Here is a 19,604-nt window from a genome sequence, read left to right as displayed (position 1 = left end):
GCACCATCTATCCCCGAGATGCAGAAAAGAGGAAGGAGGAGGTGTCTTCACATTTGATGCTTTTACTTTTTATTCCTATCATTAATGTCGGAGTGAGTGCTATGTTTCATATGCTTTCAACTAATTCTGATGCAGATTCTTCATTACTTGGGCCTGGATCATGTTGGCCATCTCGGAGGTCGTAGCAGGTAGTATGCAATTAGTTTTTCTTTCTGGTCTTTGTATGCATCAACAATAAATGTTATCGGCATGGTGATTCGAAATTGTTGTGCATGAAGCCCTTTGATGACCCCAAAGTTGAAGGAGATGGATACAGTTATTCAGCATTTACATGCATCATTGATTGAAAACAAACCAAAATCTACAAGCACTCTGCTGGTTAGTATTAATTTGATATTTGAATAAATCTCACAAATTCCGGCTTTTCCTAAACAGATTACAACACCATTAGAGAATCTGCAGGCGCACATTAATGTTTTTCATAGGCATGCCTCACGTTGTGTCGACTTGGTTAATTCATTTGTGAAACCACACTTGTATTGACCTTTTATGGTTGTAAGAAATAAACTTGTTTCAATCTCATGTTTTCTCATGTACTTTGAAGAATCCACCAAGGCATTGCTTAACACCCTTTATACAGCATGTTTGAAAGGTGAGAAACTTGGTTTTCTATTGCAATCAGCCTCCCTGAAAAAGCCCAATCTAGCTCTTCGCAAGTTCTATGCATGCTTGAGCTCTCTAGCATAAGATGCTCTCGGAAGGAATCGTGCTAAGTGTTGCCATCATGTTTTCATCCTACGTTGCTTTTGCCATGGTTTTTATGATGGCTCCTTCACTATGTTTGTGATTTTATCTATAGCCACCATACTGACCACTCTCACCCATTTGTCACTAATTTCTTAAGGGCTTCCAATTCATTTCCTGTGTCTAAACTCTCGTGTTTAAGCTAAGGCACCCACATGCTTCCCATTAGCCCTACCTTAATGGTGATCTCTGTATCTTGGAATCTCCATGTTTTCATCACAATGGGGTTTAACGTTCTGGTCACTCTTGTTTGAAAGAACTTTATAAGGTCTAAATCTCTTTATCTAGAAAAAGTTACATAGGCTTGTCTCATTCCCATGACACATAGGGACATTTTGTAAAGCTTAGGTATTTCCATATTTTGCTTGCTACATTTTCTAAAATTTGTGCACATGTTATTGATACAATGTGGAGATTTCCTTTTTGCTAGGATTCTACAAGACCTTGGTCTATCACTTCAATTCAGAGCATATACTCAAACAATCATTAGTGAGATTTAGACTAATCATGTGTGGATCTCTCATTGTGGGATTAGACTTGTATAGAGGATTGAGAGTCACACAAGATGCTTTCAACTCCTCAATGAGGAAGAGCACTCATGACTTGGGGTGACTTCAATCAGAACCAAAGCCTGTCTTATCAAGATTAGGAGAAGTAAAATATAGTGATGATAAGCTCTTTTCTTAAAATGGAAGCAGGTTTAAGACCAAGAACTTGAGACTTTAGAACTTCTCTCACAATACCTTTAACTGAAAGCCATGTTGATTTCATAGTAAAGAGCTTGACAAGAGAAGTTTTCTAAAGTACATAGAAGTACCTTAATATTATATCTTTCAAAAACCTTAATAGAACCCAAAAACATAAGTCGATCCAAGAAGTGTAACCTTGTCTTTTGGTCTCTATCGGCGAAAATTCTCTAAGGAGAATCACAATAAACATGATGCCTTGGTCTAGAGTAGATGCAATGTTTCTAATAGGGGAATCACAAGAAACATGGCGCATCGGTCTAGGAGTAGATGCAACTTTTCTAATATCATCACAAGAGGATGGGGAAAAGTAACAGGAATGACTTTTAGCTTGCACACTTGAGTTGGATTACATAAATGTTCCTAGTGTTGGATGAGTTCTCCAAACCATAGGATTCTTTTGACTACTCTTTAGTTTACTCTTATGATGAGCCGACTTTGCCTCTAAATTAAAACCTGTAGAAAAGAAGGTACGTAAAGTTTTGATCCCAAGAAGTTCTCAGTCCTAGCTTCCTTGAAAATTTCTTTCAGGTTAGCGAATTTTCCTTCTACATGCTCAATAGGAAAACAAGGAAAGGATTCAAAACAGATTTTTCCATGTTGCATTTAAAGGTTTCAAATATCCAACCAAAGAATGAACTTTCCTAGCTTTCCCTAACATGCTCTTGAAAATGGACGAAAGCATACTACTATAAATATTGTAGATAAAATAGATTGCTTGGGAGGTATGAATAGGACTGAGAGGTTGAGGGCTGCAAAGATGTTTACTCCTAAGACGTCTTGATTTATTGAGAATCCTTGTATTGTTATTTGTATAATGTGTACTCACCGATGTCGACTTTAAATTAGACCATCTAATAGAACATTTCTCAAAATCATGAAGTTTATTAAAATTCGATCTAGCTAAGAAATCAAATCTATCTCTAGATGGGTTTCTCACATGTCTAGAAGCAAATCCATGGGTGGAAGAGCCAGAATAACGTAACTCATGAGAGTTGAAATTTGTAGAAGTAATATTTAAAATTTCAGTAGTCAAGATGGTGTTTAAGACCAGGCCCGCCTAAAGGTGAATGACAAGGTTGGAAAGGGCAGTGCTGACCAGAAACCCCACTTTTTTTAGCGGGGCTGCCGCAGAGCTAATGAGTCCCTAACGAGGCTGCTCGATATTTACAAGCTTTGTGAATTTTCCAAGAAGTGTGCTTAGCTTTTAGGGGCTTATTACAAGGCTGAAGGGCATCATGTGTAATCCTGGGTTGAGAAATACAGATTTGTTACGTCCACGGTTTTAATTAGCTTGAAAAAATATACACATGGGGATCTTATCATGTAATAGAAACAAAACTGTCATGAAGTATGGTAGACTCATTGCAGGCATTCTGGATCTTTTCCTGGTGTACTAAGAGAATGATTTTCACAGATGGTGGTCAGTGATCATGGCATGACGCATGGAGGTAACCATGGAGGTGCAAGTTTTGAGGAGACAGATTCTGTAGCACTGTTTATAACTGAAGATAATTTTCCAGAAGATATGATCACTGCAAACAACCAAGCTTTCCAAGTATGATTGTGTCGTCTTTTTTGCAACATGGAAAGAATTGCAATCAGGTTTTCAAAGATGAAGCTCTGGAGCCTTTGTAGCTCAGCTAAAACAAAAGTCTATGTTACTTGATTTTGTCTTGTTGATAAGGTTGATTTGGTACCAACTTTGGCATTACTTCTTGGAGTTCCTATTCCAATCAATAGTGTTGGTGTTCTTCTCCCTGAGCTTTTCAAGTATCTGACAGGTAGGCTTCTCAAAGATGCCTTTAAAGTTGTTTTATGAATTGTAATTTTGTATGAACATAAACCATAGTTCTGATCTCAGACGGCAGTAGGTTAAAACAACATAAGAATGTTAGGAGGGCTTGCCTGGTTTATCAAGGTATGAAATGCAATCATAAATAAACCGTTCATTGGGTTCACAAGTATTAAACTCGTGAATGGTGAATCACTGCAACAGTGAAGGAGAAGCTCTGGGCTCTAGAAGTCAACTCCTGGCAGATAATGAGATTACTCAAAGTTCGCTCTCCCAAATCTCCATGTCTTATGTCTATTTGCTCCAAAGAAGCAGATGCTGCTGATTTACAGGACAAAAATGGTGATAAAGAGATGATCAAGTTTTGCAACCTGTTTAGGGTAGCCAGAGATCTACACCAAAAGTGGGTAAATCCACCATGTAGCAAGTACGCACTGAACCAATATTTTAAGCACATCAGTAAAAGAGAATTTACCTTCTTCAGCCTTAAGAGATTGTTGTCTGTGTTTAGAATCTTGTTTTGAAGGCAGAGTGGTATGCTCGTTTTTTGTTTTTTGAACTTTCAGGGGCAATTCAAGCTGGAATAGAGTAAAATGGGAACAAGTGGCTACAGCATATCTGTCATTCCTCCATGCTGCTTCAGATTGGTTAGCAAGGGGAACTACTGAGGTCTGACCTTCCTCAGGATCACGGACACTTGGCATTTTATTAATATCTCTTTGTGATTTATTCGTGCTTGTTTTGTTATTAAGCTAACATCTCTGTTGTCCTGTCTGAATACAGAAGAATAAGCTTTTCATCTACAGTGGTGGTTTGTTGATGATCATTTCACTGGCAGTACTTGTAGGGATCTCATTTTGGATACATAAGGCAGTGTCAGGCGTAGCTAAGGATAATGCAGGATTTCAGACCAGCAAGCTTGAAAGTTTGATTGCTCTTGCTGCAATTTGTGCACATGCAATTAGCTTTACTTCTAGTTCTCTGGTAGAAGAGGAGCAGTTTACCTTGCATTACTTTGCGGTCACCTTGTGGTTGGTATTCCTTCGTAGAACATGTCAGCAGGCAAGCTCATATCAACATGCATTTTTCTGCAGTTTAACTCTGTGTTGGATTGAGTCTCGTGGTTCAAGCAGCTCCTTGAACGGTGATACTTTGGATGGCAAGTTACCAGAAAGAAGGGGCCATGTATATGAAAGGAGAAGAACAATCAGCCAGATTTTTTTGATAGTTATAGTGCTACTAATAGCAAGAATATTGCGAAGCTGGCATCGAAGTGGTGTGAATTGGGCTCATCTTCCTGATGTGGCAAAGTGGTTGGACCAGGCAGATCCAGTAGTCCTTCTGGCAATCAGGTTGATGTCTCTTGCCTTTGTAACAATGATAAGCTGCATGCTAATTCTGGAACGAACCCCAAGGGATTCCATGCAGAGGTTTGCAGCAGCAAGTTTGAGTACAGCCACGCTGCTCATACTTCTTTACAATGTATGGACTACTAGAAGACCAGTGAGAATGGCAGAGCAGTGGGCTACTTTCTTCGCCAAACTTGTGTATTTTGTTTTGGGTTGGACAGCCCTCGTTGTTCTTTTCCTCTCCCCTTGGTTTCTATCTTGTTATACTGCAAGGATGGATGTTTTGAAAGAATTCAAGAAGACAGGGAGGAGGGATCGCTTGGCTAGGTCAGAACATTGCTATTGGCTGACTTTCTTGGAAAGAGAGCAAGTATGCCTTAATTTTATTGGAAAAGTATTCATCTCCTCTTGGTGCCTACTGCAACTCCTGCTTCAACATTCTGTTAACACCATGCCTGTTGTGTTGCTGCTATTGCAACTGCTCTCTGTCATAGTCTTCTTCAACAATGCAAGCTGCACACATAGTTCTTGGTTAAAAGTAAGGCAGCGACTCTTTCTTATTCACTGCCTGCATCTAGCAACACTCACTGAAGCCAATCCAAAGTACCAATAAGAAAGAGAGAACTTTTTCCATTTTTTGTGTGTGTGTGGCGATGCAGTGGACACCTGAACTTTTTAATTCTGGTATTTCTAGGATGCTTCTTGTGATCTGGCAATAGATTGCAGTCAATAGCCATTGGTGCATTATCTATGTGCGAATTCACACTAAGTACTAAAACACTAGCCTATACTGATATTTTTCAGGTCTTGACATTATACTGGATGGGAGCATCTGGTCATTTTGGCATTGGCAATACTAACACACTTGCAACTGTCGATGTTGCTGGAGCTTATATTGTATGCAATTCCATAGTTTGGTCGCTTTTTCAAGAAATGCTTAAGCAGTTGTTCTTTAAATCTATGTGGCTCATCATCAGGAAAGCGATTGGCTGTGCAGGGACTGAGCCGTCATTCAATTTTTCTATCAGGGTCATTGGCCTTTATAATTACATATTCATCTCCATTTCTGTTCATGATGGGGGTTCTATTGGCAACCTCATTTGTGGACATCGATAGTCGATTTTCTGCTGGGAAAACAGTACCTAAACAGATTCAGTTACAAAATTGGCAATTGGAGGCGATTGCTCTCCCATGTGTTGTTCCCTTGGCTCTTAGTTCTGTAGTATTGGTAGTGTTCACATCAGTCATGGTTCTGATGCAAGGTCACCTTTTCATATGGAGTGTCTTCTCTCCCAAGTAAGCTCCTTTTCAATTGGGGATTTGTCAGCTGTTTAAATTGGTTCATTTGTTGTAGATTCAAGCATGCCTTTGTTGATTACAGCAACACAATTTCATTTGAAAAACGTCCTAAATTGTTTAGTGGCTTGTCCAGGTACCTCTATGTGTGTTTTACAGTCCTGTGTACATACGCGGGAGTGATGATCAATGCATTCATCTCTTTCTATACAAGCTTAATTGTTCAGAAAAACTTGAATTTGTGACTCACTTCAGAAATCGGGAGCTGAATATGAGAGGGGACTCCCTATCTTCAAAAATTGGCGAACAATGAAAAGAGCAAGCTGTTTTAAAGCCGGTATATTATCATACTCATAATCTGGATACTCTTTCTTGGGCACAAAGAAAACAATGAGAATTTGGACAACTTTTACTGTTTGCAAGTCTATTGTGCAACATAAGAGTATTAACTGAAAAAGCCTCATCTTTGAAAGTATATTTTACTAGCTAACATGAGAACAGACTTTTTGGTGAATGCTATGAGAAAGGTCGAAGATATGTCTCTCTGAAAAAACAAAAAAGGACAAAGATATGTCACATGCACACACAAGCTAAATGCATCATAAGCTATGAAATACATGTATGTCTGGAAATAGGCATCAAATGAATAATGTTTTTAGCACTCTCTTCCACTGAATCATAATCCCTGTAGACAATTCAATTGAGGCTACAGAAAGTCCGTATGCATACTATGTATTCATGGTGCTTGTGGGATGTGCAGGAGTCAGGTATCTGCAGTCTCCAGGACAGATAATTTTGCAGTCTTCAATCACTCTTCTCCAACTCAGATTTGATGCTGATGTGCTGAAGCATATAGTACCATTGTGTGGAATTTTAGAACAATCATTTTCTTATTCAAACTATGTATAGTGGCAAAGGTTGCAATATGTTTGCTGCAGGTCACTCCCTAGATATTAAATCCAGGGTTCATGATCTTTGCATAGTTATCATGATCTATAAACCAGAGACGTGCTAAATCAGTTTACCTTCAGAGTTGTGCAACCAAGGACAGTTTCACAGCCCAAAAAACAATTTGGGATTTTGCTCTATTTCTCTCACTTTATGAGAAGAATTTCAAAATACAATCAGATTCTGTACACATTTTTTGGCTTAGCCTGGCAGAGTTCTATTATGCAGATGAATTGTACTAAAGGGAGAGCAAGGGCAGTGCCTGATAGAACTAACCTAAACCTGGGCATTATGTGATTTCGGTGGAATTCCTGAGGCAAGTAGAGGGAAGGAGAATGTGTAACGAGCCGTTTGGTTTTATAAGTGCTCCTGACATCCACTGCATATTATAATACATATCCAGGAGCTGAAGACTGTCTCAGTTGAACAGTAAAAAGGGCAATTTCAAACAACAAGAGTGGTGAAGATATGGTCAACTGACATTATTCAGATGCCATGTCATAGATTTCATCAAATTTTCTTGTGGCTCTTGCAAATCTCTCGAGTATTTTTACGTTATATTTGGGTTGATCAATGATGAGTGTGCTGGATGATCATTCAACCCTGAGTTGGGTTCTAGTTCCAAATGGATTGTTTTCATGTTTAATATTTTCTGGGCAAAAAGCATTGCTATATTATAATTATTATCATAAAGTTGATATTTACAACATCTGGATGTCCTTTGTAACCATCCAGAACCCCTTGGTAGGAAAAAGGTACACAGCAACGGGAGACTTTTGTCCTCCACAAGAGAATAGAATAGCGGCAGCATCATTCAATTGTAGAATAAGGAAACTCTCATGGCATCCTGGTCCTCCTCAGCAGATGAGCGGCCAGCAGGAGATATTGAGTATGAGGCCGGCATCCTCTGTTCATTGTCTGAGAAAGCGCAGATTCCTTGATTGAATTTGTTCGATTGCTTTATTTTTCTCCTAGAATACAACTTCAAATATAATTTCTGGGTTAGTTTTGACAGTATTAAATGGAAAATCGTTCTGGCAATCCACATGAAGCACAAGGCATGAGCTTTGTGCCTTTCAATTTTAGAGGCATGCCTAAGTAGAATAGCTACCCAATTGAACACGTTTCCACAGCTTTCTAACAAGGAGGCAACAAACTGATTATATATATCCTCTAATGAACATGGGCATCTCTTACACTTCCCATTACAATTTCCAATTCTTAGCCCTTTTACACTTGAATATTGCAATTAGCCATAACAAAGCTGACTTATTTTCTGGGATATCATTTTGTCAAACAACTTCAAACCCTGTGCTTACACAAAAAAACTATCTGCTCTTCATCTAGGATTAAGACTCACCCTGATCAGTACACATCGAAGGCTGTCTATTTATACAGCAACATTTGGGTTTGCTTACAGAAAACGAAAACCGTACAGACTTGGATGGAAAAAGAGAGAGAGAGAGAGAGAGAGAGGAGAGAGAGAGAGAGAGAGCTTATCTGAAATTTCTGTATAGAATTTTAGTGTGTAAGCTTGGACAGACTGGTGAAGGAACACAAAAGAATACAGCCAGTCCAGTTCCCCTTTTTTCATAAGGAGCCACGAGCCAAAAAAATATGAACACAAAGCTGTAGTAGACAGAATCATAAAACATTCTTCCACGAACAGGCAAACTTCTAATTGCGCCAATCATAGATGAAAAGCAGAAATTATGCGATGCAGATATATAAGTTACGGCATTGCTATTAGTTTATGTATGTATGATGATTTCAAATTGTCACTTCTATAAGTGTCTAGTTTGGAATGGGAACAAGTTATAGAGGCTTTGCACAAGAACGGAAATGTAGGTCTAATTGTATGCACATGAAATAGCCTTGGATAGCCAACCCAAAAGGAACTCTTTCTCATAGTAAATGTGGTTGCCACCCTTCTAAACAGTACCATCTTTGCATAGCTTGAGCCTATTTGTGAGAAGCTCTCACATTATTTGTAAGGCTGGACTTTCCTTTAAGTGTAGGCCAGGTTTTCCATCTTATTTCCTCCTCTAGAGTTAACCCCAATATTGGGCATCTTTCTTGAAAAGGTACCAAGCTTTGGGCCTTTCCTCACTAAGAAGAGCTCTCGTATGAATAGTAGATCCCAAACGGAGTCAGGGCTATGAATAAATCCTTATCAAAGCAAACTATGTGTGATTTAATTGCTTCAAAGAGAACCACAGGCTCAGCATATTGAGGTTTGTTTTATATGCAGGTAGATATATGCTCTATAGTGTCTTCGTAGTTGGCAAGTTAGTTTTCTCTTTTTTTGTACTATCACAATATCATTTCACAAATGTGCATGCTATTAGACATGCATGGCTTAGGTACGGTTCATTAGATGAAGTTCAATAGGGAAAACATAGAGAAATTTTCTTCAAGATCAATTTAGCAATAGAAGAAAGAAATTAACACATTATGAGCCCTTGATGGCTTCTTTTGCTTGAAATACCATGGTTTTCTAGCAACAATGTGACAAGTAGAGTCTTCTTGTTGCCACTTTGTAGTAAAGTAGTGGCAACATTTCTCAAACAATATCTGAAAGAGTTGAAAGTGAATTAAGGAGTTCTCAATCGTGTCAGACCAAGTTTCCATTAGTGTGAACGTAAGTACCTTCACCAAATGCACCCCAAAATTTACTAGCCTTCAGTCATTATAATGGTTTATGCATACACCAAGTCTCATCTAAATGAAGCTTACTACTTAAATAGCTTTTCAATATGTGCACCTCTTGCTTTTAAGTATATCTTAGCTTTACGTTCAACTCTAAGGCAATTATAGAATTGCGTATTGAATCACATGAAGGCTAAAAATTGCAACTCTACACAATTTGATGGAGAAAAACTAAAAATGAGTGTGTGGACATGTGTGCTAGGTTGTACGATAAGAGCTCAATTCTCCCAGGATGTGCAACGCGCATTGTGTGTGTGTGTGGTGTGTGTAGCTCATGTAGGTGAGAGTGTGAGACGATGGAGAGCTCTGGAGCCCCCGCAGCCCTAGTCGACCCTCCGTCCCCCTTTGTTCCCTCCCTCGTTTTGCCCGTAGTGCTCGTACAGCCCTCGTCTTCCACCTTGCAGCCTTCATCGCCATCCGTACAGCTCCCGTCAGCTGTACGGAATTTCGTACAGTCTATACAGCCCCCCTGACCCTTGCAATTATCTACACAACCTTCGGTTCAGCCCTTCGTATAACCCTCCGTCCGGGCAGACGTGGTGCAGACGCTAGTACCTGCTTCATCTGTACCTGCAAAATCTGTATAGATTTTCCCACCCATACAGCCCGTACAGGCTCTTGAAACATCTTTCGTTTTTTTTGCTTCCTCTGTTCCTCCTGCTCAAGTCTTCATTCGATGGAAGCGCGGTGCTTTGCCTTCTTCATCCTCTTTCAAATTGGCAAAGCTTGATCTCGCAGATGGCCCTTCTTCTTCCCTACATCTAGATCTTCTACGTCAGTTATGCTTAGCCTCTGTCACAGATGTTCCTTCATCAGGTTCCCCGTTTGTTTGCTCTTTGGATTTTGCCCTTCTGGTTTTAGGACTTTGACAGGCTCAGTAGTTTGGAGTCTGTCTCTACTTTATGGGCAGGGTTCTTTTCGTCGCTCACTTCGTCGTTGGGCTAAAGTTGCAATGGGTCCGGATTGTATTTTCTCCTTTGTCTTTATGGGCAAAGGATTTCATTATGCTCACGTTTCTTCGACTGATGTGGTGGAGCGGCTAGTTAGTCGTGTTGGTGTTCCTGGGGCTGGTTTCTTCGCTTATGTGATGCCCTGGGATCCACTTTTCGATCCTTCTGCTACCCTTCTAACTCACTGTCCGGTTTGGATTACTCTCAAAGCGCTGCCCTGTGCCTCTTCTTCAGCATCTTCCAACTCTTGCAGCTTTTTTGGGAAGGCCTCTTCATGTTCCGAGACAGGAGTTCTTGCAAGCTTCCTGTGATGTTCGCCTTTGCATTTTGTGGGATATGACGCAGCCCATGCCATCTACTCTGGATCTTGATTTGGGATTTGCTCATCCGATGTCCATCATGCTGCATTTTGCATCTTTTCCCATTGCATGTTATCGGTGCCTATAGGTTGGTCATTTTGCACGTGATTGCCCTTCTACATCCAGGCCCATTCCTCCTGCTCCTTCTTCAGCTGTCAAGGTTACTCTCCCGTCTCCTCCGATTTCTACTATGGCTTCTTTGGAGAAGCCTTCTACTGCTCTGAAGCACTATTGGAGGAAGGAAGATAAATCACAGGCAAATCTTCCTCTTGCTGAAGAAGCTCATGTTTGCACCCCTTTTGAGCATCATCAGTCTCCTTCTACTCAGGATATGGATGTACCCCTTTAGAGGGGATTTTACAGGATGATATGCATGCTCTCTCTCAAGATGTTGCCCCTGCTCTTACTCAGGTTGATCCTCAGAATGAAGCTCAAATGCTAAGTCCTGCTTTATTAGATGCAGCTTTTTCGTCGAAACATACAATTGTTGATTTAGCCTCTCTGCCTTTGATGCCTGTGCCAAAGTTTTCTTCTGGCCGGGATGCAGAAGTACCTTTTGTACTGGAATCTTTTGATCCCATGTTACAATAGGTTTTTGACCCTGTGATTCAAAAATTTTAGGTACCAACCTATATCAAGAAGAATCACAAGGCCAAAAAACAGCTTGTTTTTATTGATGGTGTGGTTTCATCACTGCATCAGTTTTTACAAAGCAACAATTTGAAGCTGGAGGATGCTGTGTTTAGTCCTCCTCCAGCTTGATATGTAACTATTTACTTGGCTGCCTCATGACTTTTGCTCTGAGGCTTTACTTGTAAATTTTTTCCTTGTACTTATTGGTGGGTTTTTAACTCTTTTGAGGTTTGTGTGTGTGTGTGTATGTGTGTGTGTGTGTGTGTGTGTGAGAGAGATGCAGCCATTTGTTCCGGTTCCTCCACTGTTTGCACAGGACAGATTAATGGACTGGAATTTGACTTCCATACCTCCTGCTGCATACACACTTTCGATACACAATCTGACTGCTTCGAAGGTTTACAGATTTCTTCTTCCACAGCCATGGATTGACAAGCATGCCAACACTCTTTGGAATTTGGATAGGCCTTTATCTTGGTGGCAATCCCGTCTCATGAAAATCTGGAAAACCAAATTGCCATTGAAACAGAGGCTTTTCTTTTGGAGATGTATAGTGGGAGCCTTTTCCATTGGGGTGAAATTGGCAGCTCGCCGCATTGCTTCTCCTTTCTGCCCCCGTTGCTCTCATCCTCGCGAGACAGTTCCTCACTTATTATGGTTTTGCCCGCACTCTCGCACATTGATCACTCAGGTTTCTCATTTACTGCGGCTTCGGTTCCCTTCTATCAGATTTGGGAAACTTTTCTGGATGTTTGGATGCTGCTCATCTCAGATGTCTCCATTACTCCTTTTCTTTCATTGGACTCGCTTTTGGGTATTATGGACCATCTGGACACAGAGACTGCACTCTAGGATGGGTCAACAGTTTCCTCAGGCATATATTTTCTTCAGAATGTCCCTTAAGCAGTCTTTACATGACAGTATTGCTGCAAGGGATTTGGATGCTACTTGCCTTGAAGTGTTCTCTACTTGTTTTTGAGTTCTTCTATTGGGCTCTCTTTCGGAGTTCTTTGCTAGTGTGTGGGAGACCTCCCATATTGTAAATTTATGAGCATATAAATACAATGGATTTTACCAAAAAAAAAAAAAGTGTGTGTGTGTGTGTGTGAGAGAGAGAGAGAGAGAGAGAGAGAGAGAGAGAGAGAGAGAGAGAGATTAACGCTGCAAGAGGCCTCACGGGCCTATGAGACAGTGCGAATCCAAGAAGTACCTCATACAAGCCACTGAGGGCTAAAGCAAAGGGTTCACTAAGACCCTTACTGAGAACTAAAAGCTGGAAACTGAAAGCAAAAGCTAAAATGCTAACATGCTCAGCTAGTGAACTAAGTGTTCAAAGGGTAAATGAGACTAAAAGAACATGATACAATGAGTTGAAAGGGTGGAGCCTTTAAGCAAGCTCAACACCCAAGATGGATACAACATATCCATAATCATAGAGATACCAATACATAAGAAAACCTCTTTGGTTCCATGGAGAGGCTATGATGTGGCATCATTGTGATGATCATACGAAAGCTAGCCAAAAAGAACATCACATTCTGATAAGCAGAAGAGGCAAGCCTAATTGGAAACGAGATGAAACTAAAAATGAGTGTGTGGACATGTGTGCTAGGTTGTAAGATAAGAGCTCAATTCTCCCAGGATGTGCAACGCGCATTGTGTGTGTGTGTGTGTGTGGTGTGTGTAGCGCATGTAGGTGAGAGTGTGAGACGATGGAGACCTCTAGAGCCCCCACAGCCTTAGTCGACCCTCCGTCCCCCTTTGTTCCCTCCCTCGTTTTGCCCGTAGTGCTCGTACAGCCCCCATCTTCTACCTTGCAGCCTTCATCGCCATCCGTACAACTCTCGTCAGCTGTACGAAATTTCGTACAGTTCGTACAACCCCCCCGACCCTTGCAATTATCTACACAACCTTCGGTTCAGCCCTTCGTATAACCCTCCGTCCAAGCAGACACGTGGTGCAGACGCTAGTACTCTGTACAGATTTCCCCACCCGTACTGCCCGTACAGGCTCTTGAAACATCTTTTGTTTTTTTTGCTTCCTCTGTTCCTCCTGCTCGAGTCTTCGTTTGACGGAAGCGCGGTGCTTTGCCTTCTTCATCCTCTTTCAAATTGGCAAAGCTTGATCTCGCAGATGGCCCTTCTTCTTCCCTGCAGCTAGATCTTCTGTGTCAGTTATGCTTAGCCTCTGTCACAGATGTTCCTTCATCAGGTTCCCCGTTTGTTTGCTCTTTGGATTCTGCCCTTCTGGTTTCAGGACTTCGACAGGCTCAGTAGTTTGGAGTCTGTCTCTACTTTATGGGTAGGGTTCTTTCCGTCGCTCAACTTCGTCGTTGGGCTGAAGTTGCAATGGGTCCGGATTGTATTTTCTCCTTTGTCTTTCTGGGCAAAGGATTTCATTATGCCCACGTTTCTTTGACTAATGTGGTGGAGCGGCTAGTTAGTCGTGCTGGTGTTCCTGGGGCTGGCTTCTTCGCTTATGTGATGCCCTGGGATCCACTTTTCGATCCTTCTGCTACCCTTCTGACTCACTGTCCGGTTTGGATTACTCTCAAAGCGCTGCCTGTGCCTCTTCTTCAGCATCTTCAAACTCTTGCAGCTTTTTTGGGAAGGCCTCTTCATGTTCCGAGACAGGAGTTCTTGCAAGCTTCCTGTGATGTTCGCCTTTGCGTTTTGTGGGATATGACGCAGCCCGTGCCATCTACTCTGGATCTTGATTTGGGATTTGCTCATCCGATGTGCATCAGGCTGCATTTTGCATCTTTTCCCATTGCATGTTATCGGTGCCGATAGGTTGGTCGTTTTGCACGTGATTGCCCTTCTACATCCAGGCCCATTCCTCCTGCTCCTTCTTCAGCTGTCAAGGTTACTCTCTCGTCTCCTCTGATTTCTACTATGGCTTCTTTGGAGAGGCCTTCTACTACTCTGAAGCACTACTGGAGGAAGGAAGATAAATCACAGGCAAATCTTCCTCTTGCTGAAGAAGCTCAGGTTTGCACCCCTTTTGAGCATCATCAGTCTCCTTCTACTCAGGATATGGATGTACCCCTTTAGAGGGGATTTTACAGGATGATATGCATGCTCTCTCTCAGGATGCTGCCCCTGCTCTTTCTCAGGTTGATCCTCAGAATGAAGCTCAAATGCTAAGTCCTGCTTTATTAGATGCAGCTTTTTCGTCGAAACATACAGTTGTTGATTTAGCCTCTCTGCCTTTGATGCCTGTGCCAAAGTTTTCTTCTGGCCGGGATGCAGAAGTACCTTTTTTACTGGAATCTTTTGATCCCATGTTACAATAGGTTTTTGACCCTGTGATTCAAAAATTTTAGGTACCAACCTATATCAAGAAGAATCACAAGGCCAAAAAACAGCTTGTTTTTATTGATGGTGTGGTTTCATCACTGCATCAGTTTTTACAAAGCAACAATTTGAAGCTGGAGGATGCTGTGTTTAGTCCTCCTCCAACTTGATATGTAACTATTTACTTGGCTGCCTCATGACTTTTGCTCTGAGGCTTTACTTGTAAATTTTTTCCTTGTACTTATTGGTGGGTTTTTAACTCTTTTGAGGTTTGTGTGTGTGTGTGTGTGTGTGAGAGAGAGAGAGAGAGAGAGAGAGAGAGAGAGAGAGAGAGAGAGAGAGATTAACGCTGCAAGAGGCCTCGTGGGCCTATGAGACACTGCAAATCCAAGAAGTACCTCATACAAGCCACTGAGGGCTAAAGCAAAGGGTTCACTAAGACCCTTACTGAGAACTAAAAGCTGGAAATTGAAAGCAAAAGCTAAAATGCTAACATGCTCGGCTAGTGAACTAAGTATTCAAAGGGTAAATGAGACTAAAAGAACATGATACAATGAGCTGAAAGGGTGGAGCCTTTAAGCAAGCTCAACACCCAAGATGGATACAACATATCCATAATCATAGAGATACCAATACGTAAGAAAACCTCTTTGGTTCCATGGAGAGGCTATGATGTGGCATTATTGTGATGATCATACAAAAGCTAGCCAAAAAGAACATCACATTCTGATAAGCAGAAGAGGCAAGCCTAATTGGAAACGCGATGATTTGCGAGGTTACGGTAGCATGAAACTTGTGATGTGGCCTAGATGATGGCCGTCATGTGTGGTACGCTGTCTCCTAGCTAGCGCTCTAAGTTAGACAAGTGTGATTGTCAACCTCATCAATCGTGCCTCTAGTTTGGTGAGCATGGAGGGAAGGCCCCCTAATATCTAGTATGTGCCTCAACCCGTTGGCGGGTTTGTTGTGGCTCTCTCTCTAGTCCCTGAGTTCGTTATCTCTTGAGGCTTGTTGGTCTGTGTTGTATGACTAGAAAAGCTCAATGATCCTGCTCTAAATGGAGTCTGGTTGTATAATCTGATCTCACCTATGCACCTTGAGAAAATGCTCCCTCTGTCAGATGGCCTCATGAATGAAAGTCGCCAGGCATTCCTGGTCTAGGTAGAACAAGCGACTAGATAGGAGTCCAAAGCCACCCCTGACAAGACACTGGTATAGAGACCTTGAATCTCATTTTATAGAGAGCATCTGAAGGTGAAGGGCTCCTTTGACTCGATCTCTAATCGGCCACATAAAGTACAGATGCGACCCTTTCTGAGTATGTCCTCAACTTGCCGATACGAAGTCCATGTGAGGAGACATTGAATTGCCCAATTGATATCCTCAAGAAATGTTGGGAGGTGGATCCATGTATATCCTAGTGGCTAGATGACCTCCTCTAAAATATGTAAGTGGTGGTCCTTGTAGTAGAAACTCAGTTGTGCAAGAAGCTGGTTGATTGCCAACCAAGTCCTAAATGTGTGTAGCTGTAAGAGATCCTCTCGAATAACCTAGTTTATCTTGTGATAAGTAGAATAGTGGGGGCATCAATGCTATACTGAAAGAGAGTTAATCAATCAATGTGCAGCCCCAAACTCTCAAATTATCTACATGTGCATGTCCACCATCTCTGATCTCCCTTAACCACCAAAGACATAGATGAAGATATGGCCGATAACCTACGTCATCCTGTGAGACAAGAGCCACAATCTTTGGCTGAGTAAAGATACATGGTAACTTGGAATACTGCGTCAAGCTGAAGTTGGGATGCTCCAAACTTAGCCAGGACTATCTGATACATGACTGAAGGCTTATTGCAGACCATCCTTATAGCAAGAGAACCTGAAGCCTCTCTACTCAAGCCCAACCTGTACCTAACAGTTCTAGCCGGCCTAACAAGGGATGCCCATGCCCTACACACCTGTTGGGCAGACCAAGAGCCAAAGAGAAGAGACTTAGTTCGAGGATCTTGAAAATAAGAGTGAAAGCACTGTCACTCAAGTCTAGCAAGCTTGGCGTTTGACCTACTCAAGTTGGGCTTACAATGTCAGTTGCATCATGAAAATTGAGCTAGAGAAAAGAAACCCCAATAAAGTATAGGATGTGACAATCTCCATCGATGATCCACCTAGTGTGAAGAGCTTTTTGTGCATGTCTCATGTGTTTTGCAGAAAGTATGTAGTGTCGCTGGAGGCCCTCTGCTAAGGATCAGAATAGGAAGACATTATTTGTGTAGAGGATGATTTGGATCAAGAATCCATCTCTCTCCTCTCGCTCTCGCTCTCTCTCTCTCTCTCTCTCTCTCTCTCTCTATGTGTGTGTGTGTGTGTGTGTCTATCATAGATAATATTGCAAATGCATATGTTGGTATAGAATATGCCAAATATACATAACAGGATGTTTTATTATTGTAGGTTGACATTGCTAAGGTTTTTGACACAATCCAATGGGATGTTATCTTGCAAACTATGCGTGCTTTGGGTTTTGGTCTCAAATTGTAGCATCTTATTAATTGGCTTTACAATGATAGTCACGCTTCCTGCATAGTCTCTGGAGATATTTCTGAAGCATGGACTCTTTGTTGTTCAGTTCGTTAGGGATGTCCACTTAATGCATTGCTTTATGACATTGCCACACATCCCATGCTTCCATATATGGATCATTTGGTGGTTGCTCTATGGATTGCAGATTCCTGGAAGTGGTACTATGATTTCTCAGGCTATGCTGATGATTCATTTTTCACTCCTCAGAATACTGAGCAGGATCTATCATCCCTGATACATGCATTATCTATTTATGGTTTGGTTGGTGGTCTTCATGTTAATTTTCAAAAATCTAAGTTACTACCACTGCATTCCACAGACTTGCATTCTCACCTCTGTTCACCAAAAATGCATGGTCTTAATATTCTTAACCTTCATGTAATTATTCTTGCTCATAAAGGCAAAATCATGCTGCAATTTATACAGGGTTCTCAACCTTGGGCTGCCATGATGCATCATTTGCTCTCACATCTTACTACTCCTACCTTTGGATATTGGCAGCCCATCCCTAGGATTTCATTTTGGGATCTATTGATGGTAAAATCAAGGGTTGTCCACCGGTTTCCACTATGTTGATGGATTGGAAGCACATTCTTTCTCATCTGGAATGGCATGGTAGGGATTATTTACAGGGAAACTCCTTATGATCTGAGAACATATATTGGTCGAGGGGCTTTTCCCCTCCGTTGGCTTTGCGTGAGCCTCAACTTTTTTATTTTCTAAGTCTCAAAGGGATCCATTCAGTAGTAGATGTTGTTCATGATGATGGGACCCCTCTTTCTTTTCCTTTGGCTGCTGCAAAATATAGTCTTAGCATGCACTATCGTCCTGTATGGCGTCATATTACTTTTATGCTTCAAGAGTTTTTACCAATACCTCCATTAGAAATTGAAGACCGATTTCAGGACTACACTCTTAATTTGCCAGGGTTGTCATGCCGCCCATTATGACTGTCTCATATTACAGTTTCTTCACTGTACGAAGTTCTTTTGCCCTTGCGGCAAATAACCTTTGGCATATTAATCGTCCTGTAACATGGTGGTGAAAGAGATTGTACGGGATTTGGCATTCAAAAATTCCTCTTCGACAACAGGTCTTCTTATGGAGAGTCTTGCTAGGAGTTCTTCCATTTGGGCAGATGCTAGCTCATAGACATATAGCTCGGCTGTTTGCCGTAGATGCTTGGCTCCATGGGGAATCAATACCTCATCTTTTTTGGCATTATTCTCATACACTTTAAAGACAGTGCTTGTGAACCATATTTTCAAGTGCCACTTTTGGAAAGTCTTTTTGGTTGTTTGGGATTCACCCACATAGATAGGATTTTGATCTATTTTTCATTTGGGTTCGATATTGGGCACTTTGGACTCTATGGAAGGATAGAAATCATAGAGTTTTTGGTGATCCAATTTTTTCAATTTACTCTATTTTCAAGCACTCTTTGCAGCAATCTTTTAATGATTTCTTGCAAACACAGTCTATAGATCATGATGTATACTTGTCATATATTGAGATCTTTTCTTGATGCATTTGGGCACATCCCACTTTGGGATAGTGACTCTATAATGTAATGCAAAAAAAAAATCACAAAATAAAATAAAATGTGTGTGTGTGTGTGTGCGCGCACGCTCTATTTTTCACATGGGTTCGATTATGAAGCCTTTTGAGAGTCTACTTCTTCTATGTTCTTTTTTTTTTGAATGTCACTCAGGCAATCCTTTTATTATTGCCTATCTGTTCATCGGTTAGATTATACTTTCTACGTGTCCTACAATGAAATTTTATATCTTGTATTTGTTGATCTCCACTTTGGAGATAGCCTTTCTGTAATATAAAGACACATGGATTTCACAAAAAAAGAGTGTGTGTGTGTATATACATACATACAAATATATACACACATATACATACATACATACATATATATATATATATATATATGGAGACAACAGCCAACCCCCCCTAGAGTCCTAATGAAAGTATTGAGGTTGTCTATATGGAGGCCAAGTAAGCTTAGTTGGTGAAAATAGACAAGCTTATTTGACCCCAAGAGTGCTCATAATCTCCTCTGTCCACCCTATGTCGGTCCGAATCCTACCTGACACTCTCTTATAAAGTGCCATGATTACCCAGATGA

The 19,604-nt window shown here is 41.1% G+C and overlaps 1 protein-coding gene across 3 annotated transcripts in view; it reads left to right on the top strand.

The window, feature by feature from the left end:
- LOC147883509 (Alkaline-phosphatase-like family protein) overlaps nt 1–6,314 on the top strand; it is a 71,182-nt gene extending 64,868 nt beyond the window's left edge. For all 3 annotated transcript variants that reach the window (XM_087399429.1, XM_087399430.1, XM_087399431.1), the window contains 10 exons: nt 136–188; nt 279–378; nt 2,968–3,108; nt 3,238–3,334; nt 3,550–3,772; nt 3,912–4,014; nt 4,129–5,232; nt 5,499–5,591; nt 5,692–5,990; nt 6,127–6,314. In XM_087399429.1, the coding sequence (XP_087255555.1) occupies nt 136–188; nt 279–378; nt 2,968–3,108; nt 3,238–3,334; nt 3,550–3,772; nt 3,912–4,014; nt 4,129–5,232; nt 5,499–5,591; nt 5,692–5,990; nt 6,127–6,235 (2,322 nt within the window). In that variant the 3' untranslated portion in view covers nt 6,236–6,314. The remainder of the gene's footprint in view (nt 1–135; nt 189–278; nt 379–2,967; nt 3,109–3,237; nt 3,335–3,549; nt 3,773–3,911; nt 4,015–4,128; nt 5,233–5,498; nt 5,592–5,691; nt 5,991–6,126) is intronic.
- The last annotated feature ends 13,290 nt before the right edge of the window (nt 6,315–19,604 follow it).

This window comes from Dipteris shenzhenensis, chromosome 28 (assembly GCF_047967505.1).
Source record: "Dipteris shenzhenensis isolate YYH24624 ecotype China chromosome 28, Dip_SZ_1.0, whole genome shotgun sequence".
Taxonomy (NCBI): Eukaryota; Viridiplantae; Streptophyta; class Polypodiopsida; order Gleicheniales; family Dipteridaceae; genus Dipteris; species Dipteris shenzhenensis.
Note: the sequence above shows the minus strand (reverse complement) of the source record. Positions and strands in the feature narration are given on the sequence as shown.